The sequence below is a fragment of the Engystomops pustulosus genome, chromosome 1 (assembly GCF_040894005.1).
Source record: "Engystomops pustulosus chromosome 1, aEngPut4.maternal, whole genome shotgun sequence".
NCBI lineage: Eukaryota > Metazoa > Chordata > Amphibia > Anura > Leptodactylidae > Engystomops > Engystomops pustulosus.
Window position 1 is genome coordinate 15,344,478 of NC_092411.1, and position 23,281 is coordinate 15,367,758.

The 23,281-nt window shown below is 39.5% G+C and overlaps 1 protein-coding gene across 11 annotated transcripts in view; it reads right to left on the reverse strand.

Annotated features, from left to right (window-relative positions):
* Positions 1–381: 381 nt before the first annotated feature.
* LOC140117323 (transcription factor 4) overlaps positions 382–23,281 on the reverse strand; it is a 366,241-nt gene continuing 343,341 nt past the window's right edge. For 8 of the 11 annotated variants that reach the window (XM_072133987.1, XM_072133920.1, XM_072133958.1 and 5 more), the window contains 5 exons: positions 15,461–15,590; positions 8,847–9,006; positions 4,911–5,140; positions 4,042–4,182; positions 382–2,729 (listed from right to left, as the gene is read on the reverse strand). In XM_072133987.1, coding sequence (XP_071990088.1) covers positions 4,046–4,182; positions 4,911–5,140; positions 8,847–9,006; positions 15,461–15,590 — 657 coding nt within the window. In that variant the 3' untranslated portion in view covers positions 382–2,729; positions 4,042–4,045. The remainder of the gene's footprint in view (positions 2,730–4,041; positions 4,183–4,910; positions 5,141–8,846; positions 9,007–15,460; positions 15,591–23,281) is intronic. The other 3 variants (XM_072133939.1, XM_072133968.1, XM_072133930.1) reach the window with 1 other exon arrangement.

Sequence of the window (23,281 nt, forward strand, 5' to 3'; positions counted from 1 at the left end):
GTTTGAATTTGGAATTACTCTTTAAGTGTCAATAAAACAGAGAAGACAGACACAGTATTTGAAGGTTGGAAAAAGAAGCATTCACATCGATTTTGAGTTAAAAATAGAAGCACCACTTTATGTTGTCAAATAGTTTTACATAACTTTTCATGTATATATTTGCTCGATTATACAGTTCTCACGCCCCAATCGCTATCATTTTGCATTTTGTAATCCTTTCCCCTCCAGATTGTTCAATTTAAAATTTCAAAATAATTCAAAGTTTTTTTTAAAAAAAGCACCAAAAGGGTTGTGATGTTCTACTGTGTAGATATTTTTAGCTATTTTATTTTTCAACCCCATATTTATTCTGGAATAAAATGATCAATAGGTTATAACCTGTGCAAATGTAAAACAGAAAAATAATCAGAATACAATGTACAATTTTTTTTTTTTTTTAGTTAAATGAAATTACATCACAGGCAAGGAGGAATTGGCTGATAACAGGGCTAGGCCATATAATGTATATATAAAAAGCAACCCATTGAATTTTTATAATGTAATGTACAAACAACCCTAATCCACCTCCACATTTACAAAAGAAATGTATAAACCGATGACGACATCTCATTCCCCCCCCCACATTTAACATATTTACAGATTTTCGTCATACATATGAAAGATATGAAATGATTACAAGGAAAGTGTCAGTCTTGTTCATTAAAGGAAACAAAAACACACGAAAAAAAAACCCTAAAAAATAATTTTGTAGCATATCTTTTCGAAGACTCAATTCTAAAGTTGGATTTTTTTTTTTGTCGATCACAAAAAAATGTAAAAAAAAAATCCCAATACAACATATTGCAACACATAATAACAAGTCTACATGTAAAAATATAAATTTTACATACACAATTTTTGAAAATAATGATACGTTTTTGTCATTTGTTGCATAAGATTTACAAATGAATGTATATAGCTGGAGAACAGATGGACGTTTAGACCGTGGTAGGGCTTTTTCAATAGTGATAATCCTACTTAAAACGAGGGACAGAGTTTAATACATGCCAAGTTTGTGTGGCTGGAATATAAAAAAAAAAAATTTAGAGCAAAAAAAAAAAAATAATTGAACAAATGCCTAGTGATAAGGACAGTATATACAGTATACTGCGTCTCGTAGACTCTCGTAGTGGTAGGCAGGTCAGTACATGCCGATATCTCTTGGCAAGGAAGGTGAAGCCAAGCTGTTAAAAAAAAAATCCCAAAAGCATATCACATTCATACTGGCCCACAAAAACCTAAAAAATGTAGACAATGGTTGCGTACTCATACGGTAGGCCGTAAAGTTGGGCCATCAATTTGCTATTGGCAGCAAGAGGTCGTCAAGCACACGATTATCCAAGTAGACACCTATCAAATATTTGGACCACACCCAGAAAAAAAAAAATTCTCGTTGCATACGGCTTTAGCTACATATGTAGTTAACACTTGTAATTGATTAGCTATATCACAGCCACTTAATTTTTTTTTTTCTTACATTTTTTTTTCATGTATTTTTTTTTTTTTTGTAATTATTATTTCCTTAATGATGATACAAACATTGGAAGGCACAGTGGTAACATTTTGTAGCATTCTAACCTTGTACCTATGAAAAAATCCCAGAATAGACTCAAATGTGCAGCTTGGCAAAACTCGGGTTGCCAATTCTTTTTTTTTATTTTTTGCTGCCTGCACTATGTACACGATGTCTTAAGACCTGCATTACCATAGACTGGAATAACAACTCTGTAATAATGACTGAGAAGCAACTATAGGCTCAGCGTAATTCTCCTGCATCACCTCCCCCCCCACAGAGTTCACACGACAAAGTCACAAAACCCAAGAAAAGGAGAAAAAAAAAAAAAAAATTAAAGGGACAAAAAAGACGCACAAAAAAAACTATTTACAGTAAAAACTTTTTGAAAAAAAAAAAGTTATTCATCATTATTATTTATACAGGAGCGAAAACAATTTTTTTTATTTTTTAAACAAATGACCCAAAGTTTACCATATCACTACATTTTCATATATATATTTATATATATTTATATATTTGTCATAGGTCTATTAGATCCATCTGTTCCTCCTACCCTAAGGAATGGCTAATATCATCACTTTTTTTGAATTTTTTTACCCCCCCTCCGTTTTCTTAATCAGACACTTGCTGGTTTTTGTAAATTTCTGGGATGTCGATGCCCTCGACCTCCCTCCGCCCCCTATTTTTGCTTTTCCAGAAAATATAAACACCTGTGGAATTTGAACACCAACAAAAACTGTCTTTTTTTTTTTTGTTATTTTGTTGTTTGTTTTTTTTTGTTCCCCCCCGAAGTACACTTTTTTATTATTGCAAGTATACAATTTTTAAATTAAATAGGTTTTTTTTTTTTTCCAGGCTTACAAATTCATAATATTTTTTTTTTTCTCAAAAGTTTAGGCACAAATGCATTGATCCACGGCGTGGAGTAGATTGCCATTCACTGTCACTGGGACGTACTGCTCCGAACATTCTGCGGGATACGTGGAGAGTCCTCCTTCTTCTAGTGTAGGGAATGCGTCTGTAATGCATAATATCTACTCAGACTTGTCTGGTTTTATTTTACAAAAAAAAAAAGGGTCACGGGAGAAATGTTTATCGTGGGTTTAAGATAATACAGCTGTTAAGGAAGTGGCTTCTTGCCTAAATGAAGAAATGCAAAAAAAAAGACTCGGACCTGAAATGACAGAAAAGAGGAAAACTCAGCATTAGCGAGGAGTGGGGAGACAGTCACCGACAAAAGATATTAAAATAAATAAATAAAACACAAATTGAAAAATTTTGGCATATTGCTTTAAAAGAAATCGATCAACAAGAGTTGAGAGAGAGAATAAGAGTTGTTGTCCTATGTGACGTTACATGGACTAGGGATATTTCAAGCCGTGCACCTGTGTGACATAACATGACCGGGCATATAATGAGCCATGCATCTGTGTGACATCACATGACCAGGGATGTATAATGAGCCCTGCATCTGTGTGACATCACATGACCAGGGATATATCAAGCCGTGCACCTGTGTGACATCACATGACCAGGGATCCAATGAGCCCTATATCTGTGTGACATCACATGACCAGGAATGTAACGTACTGAGCACCTGTGTGACATTACATGTCCAGGGATATATAATGAGCCATGTAACTGCGTGACATCACATGACCAGGGATGTAACAAGCCATGCACCTGTGTGACATCCCATGACCAGGGATAGAATGAGCCGTGCACCTGTGTGACATCACATGACCAGGGATAGAATGAGCCCTGCACCTGTGTGACATCACATGACCAGGGATATAACAAGCCGTGGACCTGTGTGACGTCACATGACAAGGGATATAATGAGCCCTGCACCTGTATGACATCACATGATCAGGGACAGTTATTTGTCCACAGGAAGTACACAATGCTACTTTCCTCCAGAAACAGCTCCTCTCCTGACCATGGGTAGTGTATTGTATTGCAACTAATCTCCATTTATTTCTATACAGCTGAGTTGCAATACCACCACTGACCATGGCTTGGTGTGGCGCTGTATATCTAAAAAAATCATTTTTTCAGCAATAACTTTAAAGTGACCCTCTCCCTGGAAGACAAGATTTGAGTGTACATTAGGTATAAGGAATCAACATTCCTGATGCCCTCCACCACTGCTCCTCATAATTCACCTTTCCCATAAGGTCACTCCAAAAACTGTAGCTTACTTCTGGAAGCTTCCTATAAATCACAGACACGCCCCCTTTACTTCCCTGAAATGCAGCAATGGAGGGGGCGTGTCTGTGACTTACATGAAGCTTCCATCACAGCAATTTTTAGGAGAGACCTCATGACAAAAGAAGAAATATTATTCCCCTCTCTTTTGTGTCAAGGTTTGACCCAACTTTTTATCAAAATAGAAAGATGATGGGTCCCATTTTTCCCAAATGTCTCGTCTAAGAGGCCTGAATAAGTGTACTGAGAATTTTTGTAAATATTTTGGTAAATCTTGCCTTTTTACATCTGTCCCAAATGATTTGATGCATCCCCCATTCCAACATGGGGTCCTGAAAGAGACAAGGGTGAAGGGTCCGAGGAGACTTTCTCTTCTTCCCTTCGCTTTAGACATGCTGCTTTAGGATTTAGATTTCTTTCTGCAAAAATAAATAAAGAAATACAATTAATTCACAGCATTAAAACATTTTAAGGGATTGCACAGCTAAACCAATATTGTGTCATTCATCCGATTAGGGAGCCCTAAGTCTCTCTGGAGGACTCTGTACTGTTCAGCATTATACAGGCATCCCATTGATATGAAAGCAGGAAGTGTAATACCTAATCTCTCCTGTGGTGGTGCTGTTGGGAAACCGAATAATTACCGCTACGTTCCTCAAAAATTCAGCTGATAACCTTGAGCCCAAGTAAGACAATCTACTTCTTGACAAAAAGGGATTGTACGTAGCAGAGATGTCCTTTTATATTTAAAGGGGTTTTCTCAATCAAACAATTAAGGCCCTATCCACAGGATAACGAGGTGTCCCATGGCGTCCAAAGTACCTCCATCGGACCCCTTGTCACTCCCCAAGATGAAAGGAGCAGACGGCCACGCATGTCCATTCTGCTCCAGTCACTTGTACGGAGCTGATGGAGATTACCGATAGCCGCTGCCAATCAACTGCTGCCAATCGCTCCATGTAGGTCAAAAGAGTGGTGGGGGCTTCAGATTGCAGTATATGGAGTGTGGCTGCCAGTCGCAGACCCCGTATAAAAAAAATCAAAGCTCTGGCCTCTACAAAGGTAAGTTGTGAACACAAAATTTGACCAAAATTTTATTCAGCAGCAATTCTCTAGATTTTTTCTAGATTTGGCTCCAGTATCGTACCTCGGACTTGCTGCTCTAGGCTGAGTATGACGGCTACGGCTTGATGTAGTATAAGAAGCTTGGTCTGGGGTTTGTCGCTCTTCAGGTGTAGCTGGACCATCCTTCCCAGCTCCTTGAAGGCCTCGTTGATGTCGCGCACCCGTAGGCGCTCGCGGGCGTTGTTGGCCATCCTTCTCTCTTTTTCCCTCTCGGCTTTCTGCTCCGGTGTTAGATCCTCATCATCGTTATTGCTGAGGAATAATGGAGAGGTTGAAATAAATACTCAGAGAAGATGAAAGGGAGAGGATAGCGACATGAAAACACAGTTAAGTAACATATATGGTATAACATACACCCTGAGGGGAGTTGCCTCAACGACTAGTAATATACCAGGTTACTTTCTTAGTCACACATATTGGATGTAAAGAGACAGCAGGTGACTGCACCCCTAATGCTGTCCCCATCTTAATGCATGTGGTGCTGCCTGAGGCAAGAGGCTCAACTCTCATCATGGATGGTGCACCCCTGAGTAAAGCGATATAACAACTGGTATAGTAACATTTATAGTTTATTATAGCGAAATCTTAGAGGCAGAATTAGAAGTGCTTTTAGGCCTAAACAACTGCCATATAAGCCCTGAAATAGTCTTAATTCCTGGAACATCCCAGGAACTGTGACTATTTCCTCCCTTACACCACCTCCACACCAAGAGGGAGTGCCTGTTTTTGGCTTTTGGCCATACATGTTGTGCACCACAATTATTTATAGTTTTATAGACTATTTCCTACTTGTCCAGCAGGAGGGGGAGGGGGGTTATTTGGAAAAAGGTGTGGCATGTGGTATAAGGGAGGGGCCAAAGATGTAGCAATGTGACAAAGTCGCTGATGCTGTATGATAAACCCGGCGTAGTCTGTCTGGATGTACTTTACACTTTGTATTTGGTGCATTAGTTTACGCCCCCTTTCTACAGGGCCACACCCCTTTTGTCATACAAACTATGAAATTTCAGAAAAAATTCTTTATAACTATCATACACGGCATTTCAAAAACAATCATAAACATGCCATAATATTACAGGTTAGACAATGTATGTGCTCCCATGACAACACTCCCTGTCTGGACTCTCCAACATTCGTTACTCGGGTTCAATAAATATTTTTAATGAAATAAGGAATTGCTCTGAGGCGGCAGAGTACAGGAAGTGTTGTCATAGTCCCGACTTGATATTTTTCAGTAAGAAGCGTCAGGTTGAGCACATTGATTATGGAGAGGAACCACTCGGAGGGTCCATCGTATTTTGGATACATTGTATACCAAACGCACATTCCGCTCAATGTAAAGATGTACTGCACAAGTAACGGGGCACCGCGTGGTACCGGCACCGGCACCGGCTCCATCGTGTGTCAGTTGCCTTCCGTATTCCTCAGAGCATACAGATGCAGCAGAGCTGAATTTGTCATTTGACTCAAAGTGATTTGTCTTAAATACTGTAACGCACTGCAACATCTAATCGCAAGCTACTGGAAAGGAAAGGGTGGATCCCGTACGCTACATATTGTATTTCTGTATTATGTAAATCTATATGAACTCCTCCTCTCCGTGTCTATATGCAGACTCCGTTCCATTGGTGTAGTGACAGGATAAGGACTACAACTCCCAGCTGCACAACCATAGTATGGATATCCCTGCCTTCCTGTATGATGTCATTTGGAGTCTAGAGGATGAGCCCCAGACAAGTTTTGGGTTTGATTCCAACTATAATCCTCACCTGACAAACTCAGCTCTGCTACATCAGTATTATACTACACACCCACAATCCCTGACACTACAACCCTGGGTGACAGTGCTAATACTGGATGAACATCTGACTCTGTAGGTCGTGGGCGTCTAAGACTGTGCCGCCGCCGCCGCGGTCCTGCTGGGTACAAAGTTGTACCGTCCTGCCTCCCTGGGGGGCGCTACACTTGCTACAGATGTTGGATTTCTAGTCTGACATTTAGTGACCCAGCATGCCGCAGGTTTGACTTTCAGATAAAAGCGCCACAGAGCGGCGCCGTCCCATAAGTGGCGCCGGTGCCAAAATATTGGAGTGAAACCGTGCCAAGTAACACCCGCACAAAAGTGCTGGTGCTGACCCAAGAGTCCTGGGAGCTTTGAGCCCAAAATAGTAAAGGGGGATTGCCAGAAGGAAGAAACTTCGGGGGATCCTCAAAAACATTAGGTTTTTGTTAGAATTTTTTTTTCCCAAAAGAAGGCAAAAGAAGAAAAAGTTTAGAGAACATGAGATGTAGAGGACTCGAAGTGTGTAAATAGCGGCCTATACTCCCCCCACTAACATCTGCAAGGTGTGAGCCTGACCATACCAATGTCTGTGTTGTTAGTAGCAGCAGAACTGTGAAATGTATATTTTAGCATTGTAGCTCCGCTGGGGGTCTGTCCTCACACTGCTGTGCTCTTAGTTTTCTGCAGATAGTCGTATATGTTGCCCCTAGAGAGATGTGTAATCAGACCTTTGTGTATGCTGTTAGTAGCAGCAGGACTGTGAAATATGGATTTATATCCCAGGATTGTAGCTTCTCCAAGTGCACTGTGGGCGTTTCCTTACACCGCTGTGCTCTTAGCTCTCTGCATCTAGTGCTATGTATTTTCCCTGGAGACATGTGTAACCATAGCTTTGTGTATTCTGCTAATAGCAGCAGGACTGTGAAATATGGATTTATATTCCAGGATTGTAGCTTCTTAAAGAGTGTCTTTACACTACTGTGTTCTCCTCTGTTAGCATTACGCTTCTCTTGTGCCCCTCCCCTCTGCTCTGAGTAAAAGCTATAGCTTTAAATCAGAACAGGGGAAAGGGGTTTTGGAAAGGATAATGTATAATTAATGCACTTAATTAATGCGCTTGGAGAAGCCACAATCCTGAAATATTTAAATCCATATATCACAGCCCTGCTGCTACTGACAATATACACAAAGGTATGATTACACATCTCTCCAGGGGCATAACATAACACTGGCCGCAGAGAGTTGAGAGCACATTAGTAGGTGGAGAAGCTACAATCACGGAACATAAATCCATATATCACAGTCCTGCTGCTACTAACAACATACACAAAGATATGATTACACAGATCTACAGGGCTAATCCTGCTCCTAGCTGAGAAAGGGAGACTATTGTATCAATGCTAGACAATGCTATGTGAGCTAAACAGCCTGGACTCTACACTGATACCATTTAGAAACCTAGAAGATATATCTGTGCACCTGATGCTGATGTTAGTTTGTTACAATGTATCACTCTGGAGCAGTTTAGCTCACAGAGCATTGTCTAGACTAGATACAATTGTCTCCACTTAACAGCTGAGAGCAGGACTAGCTGTGTACAGGGTCACTGCCTCTGAATGGAGACAATTGTATCCAGTGTAGACAATGCTCTGTGAGCTGAACACATCAGCAGCAGTTGTGCAGGTCTCTCTGCTGGTTTGTTACAATGTATCAGTCTGGAGTCCAGGCAGTTTAGCTCACAGAGCATTGTCTAGACTGGATACAATTGTCTCCACTTAACAGCTGAGAGCAGGAACAGCTAGGTACAGGGCCACTGCCTCTAAATGGAGACAATTGTATCCAGTCTAGACAATGCTCTGCGAGCTAAACACATCAGCAGCAGCTGCACAGATCTCTCTGCTGGTTTGTTACAATGTATCAGTCTGGAGCTGAGATTTCAAAAAGGATTAGATCTGACAATGAGGCGGATGGATAGACACATGTGACAATGGAGCGCGGTGCTGGATGTGACAGTACATGCCTGACATGAGGGCGCACATACTACACCCTCCGCTTCCACCAGGCAAATCCGCCACCAGTGGACACAAATCCGTGGTCTCTCCATAATCCGTTCTGTTCACTTCATCGAAATCCAGTGAAGGAATTAAATGAAGCGACACTACTACATCCTGTTACCTAGATCTTGACCTCGTAATTGATTTGACATCCTTCTTGTCATCATCTAATTTCTTGTCATCGGATTTGGAGTCTTGAAGATTTTCGTCTCCTTCTTCATCTGATTTGATTTCCGAGCTTCCCGGAGACACGCTCTGTCCTTGTAGACCGGCTGAGAGGCCTAGAAGACAAGAGAACGCGGCGTTATATGTGAGGTCTACAGGAATATGGAGACGGGGGAGGAATTGGGGATGTAGCAGAGCTGAGTATGTCACGTGAAGTATAAGGCCATGTTAGATTTAGGGGGTCATTTATCTTTTTTTTTCCCTTTGTCGTTTTGCACCTTTTTGCCGTGTAATGTCTGTTTTGTGCATATTGTGCGCCATTTTGGACTGTTACGCCTCAATTCGCCATGTGTTGTTGCCCCCTATTTGTCATTACATTGCGCCTCTTTACAGATGTTTGTGCCCAATTTATGATACTATTGCGCCGATATGGGCGCAAATAACTGTGCAATAACACGCCAGTCCTTAGGAAAGGCAATGTTATGATTTGCGCAAAAAATTTCGCCTTTTTTAAAATAAGGCACTCAGTCACTGAATTAAAGGTAATGGGGGTCATTTACTAAGGGCCCAAATCGATTTTTGGGGGGGTTTCCTGAATTTTTCTGATTTGCGACGAATTGCCCCAGGTTTTTGGCGCATGCGATCAGATTGCGTCGCTTCGGCGCCGGCATGCATGGGACGGAAATTGGGGCCGTGGCCGTCGGACAACCCGACGGATTCGGAAAAATTGCGGTATTTTTTTTAAAAAAAGTGTCGCTTGACACGCACTTACCTGCACCAAGAAATAGAAGGTGAACTCCAGTGAACTCCAATGGGGCAGATTTACTTACCCGGTCCCTTCGCGATCCAGCGGTGCATTCTCTTTGGTGGATTCGGGTCCGGCCGGGATTCACTAAGGTAGTTCCTCCGACGTCCACCAGGTGTCGCTGCTGCGCTGAAGAGCATCGGAATGCACTGAAGTTCACCGAGCCATCGTGGGTGAAGGTAAGTGCGTGTCGAGCGACACTTTTTTTTTTTTAAATGCGGCGGTTTTTCCAAATCCGTCAGGTTTTTTTTACGGCAACGCCCCCCCGATTTCCGTCGTGTGCATGCCGGTGCCGATGCGCCACAATCCGATCGCGTGCGCCGAAATCACGGGGCAATACAGGGAAAATCGGCGCAAAACGGAAAAATTCGGTTAACCCGTCGCAAAAACATGAATCGGGCCCTTAGTAAATGACCCCCAATGTGTCAGAAAGGTTGACCATGCAGACTGCAGCCAGTGTAAGATATTGTCCCGGGAGAGATGTGTAATCAGTGTGTGTGTTGTTAGTAGCAGCAGGACTGTGAAATATGGATTTATATTTCAGAATTGTAGCTTCTTCAAGTGCACTGGGGTTGTGTCCTCACACTGCTGTGCTCTTAGTTCCTTGTATTTAACTGCATCACAGGGCACCCTGTTCTAGAGGGGTCCCCTGCTTGTGGACTTTTGTGGGCAGAGGATGTATTGCTCCTTTGATACCCCTAGGATGAAGATGCTGATCATCAATCTCCTGTCTATATATCTATCATCTATGTGTCTAGCAGTGGCGTAACTACCGCCGTAGCAGCAGTAGCAGCTGCTACGGGGCCCATGAGGTTCAGGGGCCCGGGGATGCACGGACTCTGTGGTCAGTGCTTTGCCAAGTGGTCCGGCAGTGCACTGCCAGGTGCCTGGCACATCGTGTCCCCGGGCCCCTCCCTCTGCGTTCCGGCTACCGCCCACCTCTCTCCTGGCCCACCCTCCACTCCTGGATCGCCCAGTCCCTTCCCCGTCCGCCGGCACAGGTAACCGCGGCCCGCCTACCCCCTGCATAGCGAGGCACAGTTGATGACCACGCCCCCCACCCCAGCGAACACCCCCCCTCTCCCTCCTGCTCCAGCGAACGCATCGCCCTCTCCCTCCCGCCCCAGCGAACGCATCCCCCTCTCCCTCCCGCCCCAGCGAACGCATCCCCCTCTCCTTCCCGCCCGGCGAACGCACCCCCTCCCCCGCCCGAGCGCACAACCATAACCCCCCCCCCCCTCCTGCCCGAACACCCGCCGGAACAACCGCCTGACGCCACGGCCGGCTGGTCACCTACACATCCTAAAAGGTAAGTAAATACATATGTATTTATCGGTCTGTATATGTATATACTGTGTATATTGTGTGTGTATATGTATATACTGTGTATATTGTATATATATGTATATACTGTGTATATTGTGTATATATATGTATATACTGTGTATATTGTGTATATATATGTATATACTGTGTATATTGTATATATATATGTATATACTGTGTATATTGTATATATATGTATATACTGTGTATATTGTATATATATGTATATACTGTGTATATTGTATATATATGTATATACTGTGTATATTGTATATATATGTATATACTGTGTATATTGTGTATATATGTATATACTGTGTATATTGTATATATATGTATATACTGTGTATATTGTGTGTGTATATGTATATACTGTGTATATTGTATATATATGTATATACTGTGTATATTGTGTATATATATGTATATACTGTGTATATTGTGTATATATATGTATATACTGTGTATATTGTATATATATATGTATATACTGTGTATATTGTATATATATGTATATACTGTGTATATTGTATATATATGTATATACTGTGTATATTGTGTATATATATGTATATACTGTGTATTTTGTATATATATGTATATACTGTGTATATTGTGTATATATATGTATATACTGTGTATATTGTGTATATATATGTATATACTGTGTATATTGTATATATATATGTATATACTGTGTATATTGTATATATATATGTATATACTGTGTATATTGTATATATATATGTATATACTGTGTATATTGTATATATATGTATATACTGTGTATATTGTATATATATGTATATACTGTGTATATTGTGTATATATATGTATATACTGTGTATATTGTGTATATATATGTATATACTGTGTATATTGTGTATATATATATGTATATACTGTGTATATTGTGTATATATATGTATATACTGTGTATATTGTGTATATATATGTATATACTGTGTATATTGTGTATATATGTATATACTGTGTATATTGTATATATATGTATATTGTGTATATATATGTATATACTGTGTATATTGTGTATATATGTATATACTGTGTATATTGTGTATATACTGTGTATATTGTATATATATATATATTTATATACTGTCTATATTGTATATATATATGTATATACTGTGTATATTGTGTATAAACTTTGTATATTGTGTATATATATGTATATTCTGTGTATATTGTGTATATATATGTATATTGTGTATATATATGTATATTCTGTGTATGTGTATATTGCGTATATATGTATATACTGTGTATATTGTGTATATATATGTATATTGTGTATATATATGTATATACTGTGTATATTGTGTGTATATATGTATATACTGTGTATATTGTATATATATGTATATACTGTGTATATTGTGTATATATATGTATATACTGTGTATATTGTGTATATATATGTATATACTGTGTATATTGTATATATATATATGTATATACTGTGTATATTGTATATATATATGTATATACTGTGTATATTGTATATATATGTATATACTGTGTATATTGTATATATATGTATATACTGTGTATATTGTATATATATGTATATACTGTGTATATTGTATATATATGTATATACTGTGTATATTGTATATATATGTATATACTGTGTATATATATGTATATACTGTGTATATTGTGTATATATATGTATATACTGTGTATATTGTGTATATATATGTATATACTGTGTATATTGTGTATATATATGTATATACTGTGTATATTGTATATATATATATGTATATACTGTGTATATTGTATATATATATGTATATACTGTGTATATTGTATATATATGTATATACTGTGTATATTGTATATATATGTATATACTGTGTATATTGTATATATATGTATATACTGTGTATATTGTGTATATATATGTATGTACTGTGTATATTGTGTATATATATGTATATACTGTGTATATTGTGTATATATATGTATATACTGTGTATATTGTATATATATGTATATACTGTGTATATTGTATATATATATGTATATACTGTGTATATTGTGTATATATGTATATACTGTGTATATTGTGTATATACTGTGTATATTGTATATATATATATGTATATACTGTCTATATTGTATATATATATGTATATACTGTGTATATTGTGTATATACTTTGTATATTGTGTATATATATGTATATTCTGTGTATATTGTGTATATATATGTATATTGTGTATATATATGTATATTCTGTGTATGTGTATATTGCGTATATATGTATATACTGTGTATATTGTGTATATATATGTATATTGTGTATATATATGTATATACTGTGTATATTGTGTGTATATATGTATATACTGTGTATATTGTGTATATACTTTGTATATTGTGTATATATATGTATATTCTGTGTATGTGTATATTGCGTATATGTGTATATACTGTGTTTATTAATATACTGTGTATATGTGTATATATGCATATAGCGTGTATATATGCATAGATGCAAATGCTGTATTTATTGTGTGTATATATATAAATATATGTATGTGTGTTTTTGTATATGCTGTGCATATAGTATGTATGTATATGCTGTATATACTGAATGTGTGTGTATTTGTTGTATGTGTGTATATTCAATATGTATATGCAGTATGTGTGTATTTGGTCTTTTTATACTGCATGTGTATATATGGTCAGTGTATATACTGTGAGTTTGTATACACTCTGTATTAGTGCATAAATGTGTGTGTATACTTGTATGTATATGGGTGCAACTATACACGTGTAGAACTTTATGTGTGTGTATATAAGTATATAAAGGTGTGTATATATCAGTGTATAAATTTGTGTAATTGTAGAAATATGTCTGTGTAGGGGCAATTCACAAGAACGAATGGGGGACGTATATCTGGCTGCAATTTGCTGACGGATATACATCCCTCATAGGCAACTATAGCGCCTCGGCTCGGTACAGTGAGCACAACGAGTACTCACTGTTTCGAGCCGTGGCCGCAACAGAGATCTGTGGCCATAAGAATGACCATGCGGCTCTATACTCTATGGAGAGGGGAGGGGTGAGCCGCGATCACCTCCCCAGCGCGTCTGATGTGTGCCTGCCAGGCTCTAGCCTGGCGTGTACACGTTTATGTGAATGTAGCCTACATATGTCTATTTTTTTTGGGGGGGAGGGGGGGGCCCCATGCAGAAATCTGCTATGGGGCCCAGCCTCTCCTAGTTACGCCACTGGTGTCTAGTTATTATCTCCTATTATTTGTCTATTTTCTATCTATATATCTGTCTATAAATGTATCTATCTGACTTTTAGTATATTTATCTATAAATTTTCTATCTACCTATCTATATCCTATCTATTATCTATCTATCGATCTCCTATCTCTCTTCTCCTGTATCTATCTCATATTTATCCATCTTCTATCATCTATCTATAATCTACTTTATATTTCTGCATCTATACATCTATACATCTATCATATTTATCATCTATCATCCATCTCCCTCTCATCTGTCTCCTGTATAATCCTCCTACAGCCCCATATTACAGATACTTACCTACTACTGGGTGTAACTACAAAGTGTTATTATTGTGCAGGGATAAAGGAGCCTCTTACTGACTGTGACTGCTCATAAAATTGTTATATTTTGGGGCCCCACTTTTAGTTTTGCCCAGGGCCCCATTTTGTCTAAAACCGGCCCTGCTGGGGACAATATATAGAATTGAATGCAGAGTGCTAAGAGCACAGCGGTGTGAGGACACGCTCCTAGTGCACTTGTAGAAGCTACAATACTGGAATATAAATCCATATCAAAGACCTGCAACTACTAAAACTGATCTGATTACAGATCTCTCCAGGGACTATACTAAATACTGCCTGCAAATTTACAAAATCAGAACAGCACGGTGGCTCAGTGGTTAGCACTACAGCCTTGCAGCGCTGGGTACTTGGGTTCAAGTCCCATCCAGGTCAACATCTGCAAAGAGTTTATCTGTTCTCTCCGTGTTTGCGTGGGCTTCCTCCAGGTCCTCTGGTTTCCTCCCACACTCCAAAACATACTGGTAGGTTGATTAGATTGTGAGCCCCATTGGGAACAGGGACTGCTCTGTGCAGCGCTGCATAATCTGTGTGTGCTATATAAAATAAAGGAACTAATTAATTTCCTTTAAATTATAAAATCTATTTTCCTTGTCGTCACCACTAGGGGAGCTCACTGCTTACATAGATATAAAGCCCTCATTATGTATGCAGTGAGCTCTGGAGCAACCTCTAGTGGTGGCAATTGGAATCCAATACTGTATGTTCTTTTCCCATATAAACCTACCTCTCACCTATGATCTATCTATGATCATCTTAAAGTGACAGTAATTTGTATATTTCCCAATGCGATATAGTTATTACCTCTATATGGATCCTGGCTGGGGTTTAGGTCGGGGGACGTGGCTGACTGTACGGGTAACTGCGGCACCGACACCTGATTTGGCACAAGTGAGTGACTCCCTCGTAGACTGTCCTCCCTGTGAGATCCCACCTAGCAAGGAAACATCAAAAGGGTTAATAAATTGCTACCTTTATAGTAAAATTTGTTACTTTGTGACTTCTTTCTGCTGGTGAATGTAAACTGTTGGCATAACATCTAAATGGTTAAAGGGGTTGAAAAACGTGGCGGCTTTCTTCCAAAAACAGCGCCACACCTGGCCATGGTTTGTGCAGGTACTGCAGCTCAGCTTTATAGAAATGAAAGGAGCTTAGTTGCAATACCACACACTGCCCATGGTCAGGTGTGGCGCTGTTTTTGGAAGAAAGCAGACATTTTTTTTAATATCAGGAGAACCCCTTAAAATCCAAATTTCTGAAGGTTTGTTACAGTCAAAACCAGCAAGTGCAGCAACGTCGAATACTAATGACACCCAATGACATAATTAATAAATGGCAATGTTTTCTTTTACGGACATCAAGCAGAAATCTTGAACTTGGTAAAAAAATAAAAAGTGATACATTGTTATAGACGTGTAGAACGCTCACATTCTAGAATGTACAGTAGGTTCCCCTGTGGTTACAGCAGTGATGCACTAGAGGGAGCTCCTGAGCTGTGTATCCCCGGCTGTGTGCACAGCACTTAACACTCGCTTCGCTGCAGCGCTGCACATTTAGTGACAAATATGGAAGAGTAACTCAGGCAGGTAAAACGTCAAATTGTCTCCCTGGGTGCTGCAGTAGAGCGCACTGATTCGTACCAATCTGTCTTCTATCATGTCCGCCAACAGATCTGACAATTATCTTAATGCCCATATGCTTAATTGTGGGCTTCTCAATTCCCCCATTGCTATCAGAAACCCTGCAGGATTTTCCAGTTGGCATCAAGATTTTGTTAAAAAAAAAAAAAGTAAATTTAAAAAAAAAAATTTTTGGTTTGCAAACTTCTAATCCTACCCATTACAAAAATTTAAAAAAAAAATATTCCTGGTCTGTCGCAATGCTAGAGCGTCCTCCGGTGCTCTAAAGTTCTAATACTGTCCCAATATTGTTTCCCAATTCTGTGTTCTACTCCAGAGGTCCGGCAAAAGACAGCCCACTTTGGTGACTATGGGGCCTATAGGGTTAAAAGAGGGTGGATCCCACAAAAGTTTTTAATCTTATTCAAAAATTACAAAAATATTCATGGGCTGACAGTACTAGAGGATCTCTCCGCGAGTCCAGGTTCTAATCAAATATTGGATTTTACCCCAGAGGTCCAGCACAAGACAACCCACTGTGGTGACTATGGGGTCAATAGAGGTAATGGAGGAGGAGCCCCAAAACAGTTTTTAATCTAATCCAAAAATATTTCAGGTTGACAGCACAACAGGCTCCTCCGTTGGGCTGAGGTTCTACCCCGGGGGTCCAGCAGAAGACAACCATGTTTGTTGACTATGGGTTTTATGGGCTTAATAGAGGGTGGACCCCTCAAAAGTTTTTTTATCTAATCCAAAAATTATGAAAATATTCCTGCGTTGATGGTACTAGAGGATCCTCCGTTGAGTCCAGGTTCTAACTCAGAACTGTGTTCTATCCCAGAGGTCCAGCAGAAGACAACCCACTGTGGTGACTATGGGTTCTGTGGAGTCAATGGTTTGTGCCCCCCGCCCAAAAAAAAAAAAAAATCTAATCCTATTACAAATAAAAACGCCAAAAATATTCCTGGGCTGACAGTACTAGAGGATCCCCCGGTGGGCCAAGGTTCTGACCCAAAACTGTATTCTACCCCAAGAAGTCCGGCACAAGACAACCCACTTTGGTGACTATGGTGTGCAGTGTCGGACTGGCCCACCAGAGTACCAGAGGATCCTCCGGTGGGCCCTAACTCAACCCAATACTGAACCCCAGAGGTCCATCAGAAAACAACACAATTTGGAGGCTTCGAGAGTATATGTCCTGGGGGATAATGAAGAGTGGGCCCCCAAATTTATTTTCTCTGGTGGGCCTAAGGAAACCCAGTCCGACACTGATGGTGTGTATAGGGTTAATAGAGGGTATGACCCCTCAAAAATGTTATCTTAAGGTGGGGTTCCAAGGAGCTGCAATCTGAAAATCTGGATACATTTGTATCAAGTCTGGTCTGTTCAGAAGAGCAAAGTCCAAAACCTGCGCCGGCCCTTTAAGAAAGTTCCAATAAACATTCCCAAATTTTGAGGAAATTGCCCCAAAATGAATAAAAGCATTTATGAGTTAACATGTCCAGCACTTGTGCTCTTCATTTTTTTTTTTATTTTTTTTTTTTATTAAAAAAATGAATAAAATTAATTAGTATTTTTTCCCGTTGTTGGGATTTGGTATCACACGGATTTCTCAGATTATCGGTTTTCGTATCCAACTGCCAGACCTTCTTCTATCCTAATCCCCCCATCTGTGGTGTACAAAAATAAAAAAAACATTAAAAAAAACCCATAAAAAATAACATATATATAAAAGCGTATAACGCATGGGCTGGGAACGTCTCCTTCTAGCTGCATTATTAATTATCCGCCATAATTGAAGGATCTGTTACAGTGTAATCTACTTAGCGCTAATACGACAGGTAGAGCCACGCCGACGCCGCACACGGAAACTTTCAAAGTTTCTTCTGCAAAAACACAATTCATCCCTAATAGAGGAGATTAGTTTCTGGCCCAAACACCTGGCGAGATAAAATCAGCGAGGAAAGAAGGAAAGAAGGTTGTTTTTAACATTTTAATTAACTGGGAATAAGATTTTGTTTGTAGTGGGAAAAAAAAACCGAGAGAACAAGAGTCAAGGTCTGAGGCGCGGAGGAGGAGACGCTGAGACAGCGCACAACTTCTGTCCTCTTATCACCGCAGATACTCCTCACCCCCATCTACCGGAACTCTCAGATAATTCACTATTATATTTCATTGGCCCTTGATGAGCCCGGGAGAGAGGGGAGGGGGGAGAGGGGGCACATCACAAATTAAAAAATAGTTGTAAAAGTCTGCAAGGACAAGCGAAACGCAGATATATCTTTCTTTCTCAACTATCTATCTATCTTTAAGCAGGCATTTTTGCCAAGCTTTTTCCAGTCCGGCCCGTAATGAGTGACTAGGTCCCTTAAGTTATATATACCACTGCACACTGTCGTCTATAAGACATTTTAGTACATGTACTGTATATTTACTGACCCGATTTTGCCAGTCGTTTATGCATATATGAATGTTGCGATTCCCTTTTTCAATATGGCCACGTCTCACTCCACTCTACTCTCTACGCATGCGCATACTCAGTTGACTTCCGGTCATGCGCAGTAGAGTCTTATAGACGCGAACAGGTATACTATCGCCATTATAGAGATAGAGAGACGCCGGACACGGGTAATCAGTTCTAATCCTTGCTAGTACTGTATACACATGAATTCTAATGTATATTTGATGTCTATTTATAATGCACTAGCACTTTACTTACGTCACTGCTGCTACTCTAATTGATCCTGTATTCACACATTTGATTATGATGTCACGTTTGTAAACCCTCCTACCAGGGGGTATATAAGTTTGCCTATTTGTATTTGCACACTGCTTGAAAAAGGTGATAAACACCGAAACGTCAAGCCGGTTTTGGAATAAACCCTTCCAATTTTTTCACTTTATATCTGGAGTGCTGCCTCTGTTTTTTGGATATCTATCTATCTATCTATCTATCTATCTATCTATCTATCTATCTATCTATCTATCTCATATCTATCTATCTATCTATCTATCTATCTATATCATATCTATCTATCAATCTATCTCATATCTATCTATCTATCTATCTATCTATCTATCTCATATCTATCTATCTCATATCTATCTATCTCATATCTATCTATATCATATCTATCTATCTATCTCATATCTATCTATCTATCTATCTATCTCATATCTATCTATATCATATCTATCTATCTCATATCTATCTATCTCATATCTATCTCATATCTATCTCATATCTATCTATCTATCTCATATCTATCTCATATCTATCTCATATCTATCTCATATCTATCTCATATCTATCTATCTATCTATCTATCTATCTATCTATCTATCTATCTATCCATCTCATATCTATCTAATCAAGGAGTTACCATCAAGCACAATTATACACACATAAATAGACATACAGGCGGTCCCCTACTTAAGGACACCCGACTTACAGATGACCCCCAGTTACAGACGGACCCCTCTGCCCTCTGTGACCTCTGTTACTATAGTCCCAGACTGCAATGATCAGCTGTAAGGTGTCTGTAATGAAGCTTTATTGACAATCCTTGCTCCAATTACAGCAAAATATTTTGAAACTCCAATTCAAAAAAAAATTTTTGTCTGGAGCTACAATGATAAAATATACAGTTTCGACTTACATACAAATTTAACTTAAGAACAAACCTATGGAACCTATCTTGTATGTAACCCGGGGACTTTCTGTATATATATACACATCTATACACATTTGTATACTTATATCGACAAATCCTAAACATGAATACACTCATATACACACATTTATATACTTATACAATAAGAAATACCGCATATACACACATACAGCATAAATCTACATACAATATAGTCACACCATATATACACACATACAGTACCATATACACCCATGCAGCACATACACACACATACAGTATATACACTCCCAATACACACCTAATACCTCAGATGCCGGGGCCCCCTGACCCTGTGAGCCCTAGAGCAGGTGCTATCTCTGATACTCATGTTACTTCCCAGCATCTATCTCATATCTATCTTCTTTCCTATCTATCCTCTCTTCTATCTTTTTCTCTATCATCTATCTCATATCGATCTATTATGTATCTAACATTAGAATCTCCCCAGGAAATAACAACAATTGTCCGATTTCCCCTCCATTTATCTTACCAATATCATTCCCTGTATGGACTAGATGGAGGGCGGGGGGGGGGGGGGGTCATTCTCTGCGATGTCTAGATGTGAAGAGTCTCCTTACAATCACTAGGGGTAGGTGGTCATACAGACCCTGAGCATGGCTGGCAGATGGGCTCTCAGCCTAGAGACAAAGGACCCCGCACAATGCCGGGGGGCGCTCCGCTCATCAGCTCCCAGTCATATGGCTTTGTCTATGTCTCCATCTTTAGGAAGACCCCAAAGTGCATGGACTTATACCACTCCAGAGGAGATCCAGCTCATTTATTACCTAATTAATGAACTTTGAACTTTTACAGAGATGCGGAAGAGCTGAGTTTGTCAGGTGCATGGATCTACTACCCAATCTATGTAGATGTAGCAGAGCTGGGTTTGGCAGGTGCATGGATCTACTACCCAATCTATATAGATGTAGCAGAGCTGAGTTTGTCAGGTGCATGGATCTACTACCCAATCTATATAGATGTAGCAGTGCTGAGTTTGTCAGGTGCATGGATCTACTACCCAATCTATATAGATGTAGCAGAGCTGAGTTTGTCAGGTGCATGGATCTACTACCCAATCTATATAGATGTAGCAGAGCTGAGTTTGTCAGGTGCATGGATCTACTACCCAATCTATATAGATGTAGCAGAGCTGAGTTTGTCAGGTGCATGGATCTACTACCCAATCTATGTAGATGTAGCAGAGCTGAGTTTGTCAGGTGCATGGATCTACTACCCAATCTTAGTAAATGCAGCAGAGCTGGGTTTGTCAGGTGCATGGATCTACTACCCAATCTATGTAGATGCAGCAGAGCTGGGTTTGTCAGGTGCATGGATCTACTACCCAATCTTTGTAGATGTAGCAGAACTGAGTTTGTCAGGTGCATGGATCTACTACCCAATCTTTGTAGATGCAGCAGTGCTGGGTTTGTCAGGTGCATGGATCTACTACCCAATCTTTGTAGATGCAGCAGAGCTGGGTTTGTCAGGTGCATGGATCTACTACCCAATCTATGTAGATGTAGCAGAACTGAGTTTGTCAGGTGCATGGATCTACTACCCAATCTATATAGATGTAGCAGGTTTGAATTTGTTAGTGTGAGCAGAAAAGCCCAGTATCAAGTTGGGTCAGATGTAGCAGAGCTGGATTCGTCATATCCTAGCCATGCTGGTTCAGATACAGCACAGCTGAGTCCATGAGATGGTGTCTGTGGATCATATATATAGCAGAGCTTATAAAATGTAGCAATAAGTATAAGTATTTCAGATGCAGCAGAGCACAAATTGTAAAGCTACTTGAATCAAGTCATACATAGTAGAGCTGGATTTGTCAGATGCACCAGACCAACGTTGCAGATGTAGCTGTGCTAAATGTGTTGACACAAGTTTCTGAGATATTGCTAATTATGTGAATTAGAGTGAAAGTAGCTGAGTGATTTGAAAGGGACAAAAATACAGCCCCTTTAAAAATAAAAAAAAATTAAAAATTCTGTCCCATACCACAACGCTGGAAGTAACAGAAACATAAATGCTTCCCAAAAACATCTATGTGGTCCCTTGTTCACCCTTCAAAGAGAGGCAGAGCTTCGGTAGCTTGGAGGTAGCTCCTTGTAGGAGAAACTTTAACCATAAACCCCACCCCCTTTATCAAAGCCCCACCCCTGAGGAGTAAACTGCCCTATTTACACAAGGAGTAAAAAGAAAAACCCAGCCTGCTACATCTGTATAGGATTACTGGAAACCATTTCTATTATTTAAATATCCAGATAAAAGATTATATCTACAATGTAATATTAAAATAGAGTGATAAAAGTGAAAAAAAGTAAAAAAAGAAATTAAAAAAAATCTAAGTCTACGTTCCAGCAGAATAATCTGGCTGTTCATTGTTGGTCTAAATTATTTCCAATGCTGCGGAGCCTTTCATCTCCCTCCTATATAATAATAGCTTCCATATGTCAAGTGGCTTTACTATAAATAAGATCAAAAGCAAAAAAAAAAAAAGAGATTTAATAAAAAATGACATTAAAAGTGGCATTAAATCTGTAGGGAAAAAAAAAAGTTCAACACTTCAGAAAAAAAAAAAATCCCTTTAAGCAGCTTTTCCCTAATAGTGAGGCATTAAAGACAACAGAGATGGAAGTACAGACATGGAGGGGGGCGGGGGAAGGGGGCGCGTTCAAAGCGGCGCCCCCTCCGGCAAGATTATACACGACAAATGAGAAACCCTGAAGGACTACAAGTCCCAGAATGACTCCCTGCTCTGTTCAGCATAATGTCCTGTGTATCTGTGGCCTCTTAATTCACCCAAATTAACAATTCTGTAGCATCTCCTCACTGCCATTACTCATGCTGTTCCTCTGTTATTCCTCCTGTTAATGCATGAATAAATGGTCATTACATTGATCTTGTTTTAGGTTGCGCCCTTGACACATGTAGTAGCTGAAGATCCTTTTTTTGTCTATAGAACTTTGTGCTGAACCTCTGTTATCCCTCCTGGAAATGTATGCATGAATTTACATCTGTGGGCGGCACAGTGGCTCAGTGATTAGCATTACAGCCTTACAGTGCTGGGGACCTGGGTTCAAGTCCCAGGGTCAACATCTGCAAAGAGTTGTATGTTCTCTCCGTTTTTGTGTGGGTTTCCTCTGGGTCCTCCGGTTTCCTCCCACACTCCAAAGCATACTGGTAGGTTGATTAGATTGTGAGCTCTTATGGGGACAGGAACTGATTTGGCAAGCACAGAGCAGCGCTGCATAATCTGTGCGCGCTATATAAGTGAAGAATTATTATTATTTTCTGCGCCTTACAATCTC